Source organism: Halyomorpha halys, unplaced genomic scaffold (genome assembly GCF_000696795.3).
Source record: "Halyomorpha halys isolate HHAL.00 unplaced genomic scaffold, Hhal_1.1 Scaffold234.1, whole genome shotgun sequence".
Lineage (NCBI taxonomy): Eukaryota > Metazoa > Arthropoda > Insecta > Hemiptera > Pentatomidae > Halyomorpha > Halyomorpha halys.
In genome coordinates, this window is record NW_027111802.1 from 287,205 (window position 1) to 292,142 (window position 4,938).

A 4,938-nucleotide genomic window follows, 5' to 3' on the forward strand; every position below is an offset into this window, starting at 1 on the left:
GCATTTAATAAAATTGGCACTGATTCTCAACTTTCCTCTAAAATAAATCAAAATCGGACCAACAGTTTTCAAAATGTAGATCTGCAAGGTGAAATATGTTTGTACGTGCGAAAGCGATAGTAGTTGACAGAATATGAAACCATTCAGATACCAAATCCCACATTATTGGTTATGCCCAAACCTAGCTTTGACCAAGAAAAGAAGAAGCTTCATTTCTAACGAACAAAAAATTTTGAAAATTAGATTTTTGTTTTACAAAAACTCATATTAGAAATTAGTAAAGTGAGCTTAAAATATTTTTTGTCTATATAATTGTAAGTGTTAGTATAATTGAAGTATTATTTGAATTTTCATATAGGATTTGGTGACAAATCTTCACGGTCATTGATGTAATAAATAAATAAAATAAAAATGAATAAGTATAAATTTAAAATACATTTTTTAGAATAGGAAATAAACAGCATTAGTTCTTCCCAATAATTCAATGGGGGGGGGGTCTGTAACTTGAGTTCAATCCCGATATGGAACAACAAAATAAAAATTTATTTATTGTAATATTTAATTTGAATTCTTCTAGCTTTTTTTTTCCACAAATGCTTTATCAGAATAAATTAATCACAAAGATTTGACTTATATTATTTATTGATATAGTACCCCTCTGCTCTGCAACATCAGCTGACTGTTAAGACCATTTTCATTTTCTGTGATATTCTGTTTTAAAAGAAAATGGGTTTCGGTGATTATCCTGCCGAATATAATCCTAAAGTCCATGGTCCTTACGATCCCGCAAGATATTATGGAAAGCGTAAGTATTTAATATTCGTTTATTTTTTAATGAATACTGGTATTTGTCTTATTGAAAGATAGCTTAATCATTTTTAAAATATATTTTTTTAAAAGAAATCAGTTATATTTATTAACTGATTTTAACACCATTTTACTTCTATATTTTAGACACTTTGAACTGAGTATTTTTGGTTAGAATATAATAAATACATTTTAAGTAGCCAGTTTTTCAGTTAAGTATTATTTATTCTTTTAGTTTTGAGTAAACAATTAACAAGTAGGTGTTGTTTTTAATAACATAGCGCCCTTAGATCTATCTTTTCATTGTTATCCACCGCGATATGGCCACTCTATTTTAATCAGTATTTTATGAACTCAATTATTTGACATATTTTAGATTCAGTGCTCACATTTATTATAGTAATTGTTATAACATTTATTATAATAATTCCTATGTATTAACATCTATGGCTATAATGATATGAAAATGCATAGCTTGCTCTCCCTCACTAACTAAAGGAGAAGTGATGTTATAAAAAGGAGAGAAAAGTCAATGAAAATCTTGAATAATTCTTTGTGTTCTTTATTGGTCTATTTCTGCTTGAAGATGGCTCTTCACTTACTGAGGATCAGATCTGTTTTAAACTCTGATATTTGTTATCAACAGTGGCCTCTTTGTTATCTCATTGTTATAACCTCTATTATATGATTTTAAAAGAATTCCGTTTTAGCTTTTAGTGTTTTACTTAAAAAATGCTTTTGTTTTAATCTTTAAGAATCTTAAAAACTGTGCCAGTATGGATGATGTTGCGACACGGGATCTATTATGGTTAATAAAAGCAAGGTCTTTAATAAGGAGGTGATTGTAGCTGAATTTTGAATCTCAGTTTTTATCTGAATATTGACTCAGTCTCTGACAATCCTCATTTTATATCAAGCAAAGTCAAAATTACTTTGCATGATTTTTTTTAACTAACGAAAGCATTAAAAAATCAATTTAAATCTTAAAATTTAGGGTACATTGTATAAAAGATATTATAGATAAAATGCGAGGGTGGTCTGAAAAGTTTCTGACCTAACAAAAATACAAGACATTTTTTCTGAATTTTTTTTTTTATTTTTCAACATAGTCTCCTTGTAACTCTACACACTTCTCCCAGTGATGCTACCAACTTTGTAAAGATATGAGAAAGCTGTCCGAATGTTGGGTGCCGCATTTACTCACATTAGACCAAAAATGTGTTCGAATCAACATTCCCAATGCTCTATTGGCGCAGTTTAGGCGCTATAAATCCGAGTTTTGGTGCCAATTAATTACTATAGATGAAATTTGGATACACCATTATATGCCCAAAACAAAAATATAGTCCAAAGTGACTGTAAAGGGGGAACCTGCTCCAAAAAAAGCAAAAACTGATTTCTCATCTGGGAAAGTGATGGCGACTGTTTTTTGAGATAGTCATGGAGTTATTTTAATCGACTATCTTCAAAAAGGAAAAACCATTACAGGAGCATACTACGCATCATTACTTGACAAGCTGAAGGCAGAACTTGCAGAAAAACGGCCACATTTTGCAAAAAAATCCTGTTTCACCAAGACAATGCACCGTCTCACACCTCAGCGATTGCCAAACTGTTCATACCACCCTCGTAAAGGCTATGATATGTGTAACACATTTTTGTCATGCTGAATTCAACTTAAGTCACTTTGCAACGCATAGAACCTTCCATAAGTCTAAGGACCACTTATATTTTTAGTAATTTTTTTAAAATTTTTGATTTGGTTAATTTTCGTATTTATTTCATACATAGTCATCTAAGTATATTTAATGCCATGATTTTGGGTCAATTTACGGAACATTTTTGTGATTATTTTCCTTTTTTTTTTCCTTTAGCCGATACTCCTTTTGGCCAAGTTAAACTGGGGGATCTATCATCTTGGCTGATGAGACGTAACAAAACTCCTTCAGCTTTTTTGGGAGTTTTCAGCAGAGGTAAGTTTAATTGTAACATCCTCACAACCACCTGGATAGTTGACTTATTTGATTACAACTCCACCTAATGAAAACTTGACTTCTCCCTCCCCACTCAAGTATTCCTGGATTGGGGGTAATAAAAAAAGTTAATATATATTTCATAAAAAATTTGTTTGTTGCACATACATTTTAGTATATATATTTTGTCTATAGCTACAAATTACAATTTTTGGTATTCCCATTACTTCTATGGATTTAAAAATATCTCTACAGTTATATAGATTGTAAAATACTTTTATAATGTTTTCCCAGTTTACTGTATTACAAATTGTAATTAAAGTTATAAAATTATTAGAAATAATGAATATATTATTATTTTTTTTTATTGCAGCATTCTGGAGATGGCAGCATAAGTATGCTCAGCCCAAGAGGGCAGGCATGGCCCCACTCATGCAAGTCACTCTTGCTTCCGTCGCATTTTTCTATGTCCTCAACTACAAGAGGATGAGTAAGATTAAACATTATACTTTTCTTTATTACAATTGTTTTATCAATTTTAATTTATATGATGTTATCTTTATTTCAGAGGCTCACCGCAGATACGAACTACATTAAATTGGTTTGTCTATTTGTAGTAGAGAGGATAACTAAAAGATCCTACCTTTCTGGTCTTCATAATTTGCAAAAATGGGGACAAATGGATATTATATCAACTTATTTAATAATAAATAACTTATGATTTTCATTTTGTCATCAAGTTCATTCTGTCATATGTACAATTATTTAGTAAAATTCTAAGAATTAAGCTTTGGTTGTCCACATTTCCTCCTAAAATTAGTTTCTCTTTAATTTAATTATGGATTATTAATAAATGGCATGTATACTTCCTAGTATATCCTTCTCTTTTTGACTTTAGGTATGTATTACATTTTTTGGTGGAACTAATTCTCACAAAGACATGGATTGAATTTTCTTGACATTCAAAAGTGTAGGATAATCTAAATGTGCCAGATGTGTCTTTTTGGTCGCCATCTTGAATTTTTTTCTCACAGAAGATTTTATGCTGAAAAATATGGTGTTGGTATTAAAAAATAAGAAAATTGTGGCCGAAAAGACTAAAATATTTTTATGAATGGAATATGGTCCGGGTGCGGTAAAAAAAAAACTCAAATAATAGATAATTATACTATTTTATTGAGCCAACGTTTCGCCCCACGTTGCAGGGCTGTTTTGACGGCAGTAAAAAAAAAAAAGGGTATAAATAGTAAAAATATTTTTACTATTTTTTTTCATTCAGTACACAGTATCTTTACAGCTACCCATCTTGCAATAAAAGTTTAAAAACTTGTTTAGAGTAGTATAAATTTTTTTAATTTTAATTATAATATATTATAACATTATAAAATTGTCCCCGAGACACAGTTTTTCAGAAACGTAACATTTTTTTTCCAAATAATAAGGAATTAACGTTTTGCGAACTTATTTTGGCAAAAATGGAAACTGCTATGAATGGAGATAAACTTAGAAACTACTTCATGGTACATTTATCTAGTAATAGAAATCTATACATATGTTAGTTCCTAAGTATAGTTTATTAAAATCTTTTTTTTTTCTTAGTTAAAAAAACTACTATAAATTTATTATGGCTGATATCATGAAAACTGTTTCTCCTATGAAGATATTATAAATTACCTTATGGTGTATTTAGCTAGCTTCAATTTTAGTGCTAATACTTATCAGTACATATAATAGAGGTATTCATGATATGTTGAATGTAAACAGTTTTAACATGCTAAGTGTTATAATAATAGGATTGTGAACAGCCCAATTCCATGTTACATGTTAAATGCAGAGGAGTTCCTAGCGGATTTTCTAGGCAACTTGTTTTGTAACCATTTAATCTTTATGAGATGGTAAAATCTCTTCACAGCTTCCATATCTTACCTCCACCTCACTTGTTTCCTCTCCTTGTTTTTTTTATCTATTACTTTATTATTATTTTTATCCTTTGCTTTATTAGAACTTAAAAACATCCAAAACACACCAAGCATAAAATATGAGCAACCTAACCTACCAAAAGACAAAAAAGAAAATGCTATGAAGGTCAGCTAATCTGTTGCATGACATCTTTCTCTATTCAACAGACCTAGTAACAGACTCTCAACCATGTTAAATG

General features: G+C 29.9%; 1 protein-coding gene across 1 annotated transcript; it reads left to right on the forward strand.

The window, feature by feature from the left end:
• Window positions 1–651: 651 nt before the first annotated feature.
• Window positions 652–3,567, forward strand: ATPsynF (ATP synthase, subunit F). Its single transcript, XM_014419330.3, has 4 exons — window positions 652–805; window positions 2,682–2,780; window positions 3,154–3,270; window positions 3,349–3,567. The coding sequence occupies exons 1-4, from the start codon at window positions 727–729 to the stop codon at window positions 3,375–3,377; spliced, it is 324 nt and encodes a 107-aa protein (XP_014274816.1). The 5' UTR covers window positions 652–726; the 3' UTR covers window positions 3,378–3,567.
• The last annotated feature ends 1,371 nt before the right edge of the window (window positions 3,568–4,938 follow it).

Coding starts and splice junctions, on each gene's coding strand:
- ATPsynF (XM_014419330.3), top strand. CDS start 727: ATGGGTTTCGGTGATTATCCTGCCGAATATAATCCTAAAGTCCATGGT. Junction 2,781..3,153: donor TTTGGGAGTTTTCAGCAGAG/GTAAGTTTAATT, acceptor TTTTTATTGCAG/CATTCTGGAGATGGCAGCAT. Junction 3,271..3,348: donor CCTCAACTACAAGAGGATGA/GTAAGATTAAAC, acceptor TCTTTATTTCAG/AGGCTCACCGCAGATACGAA.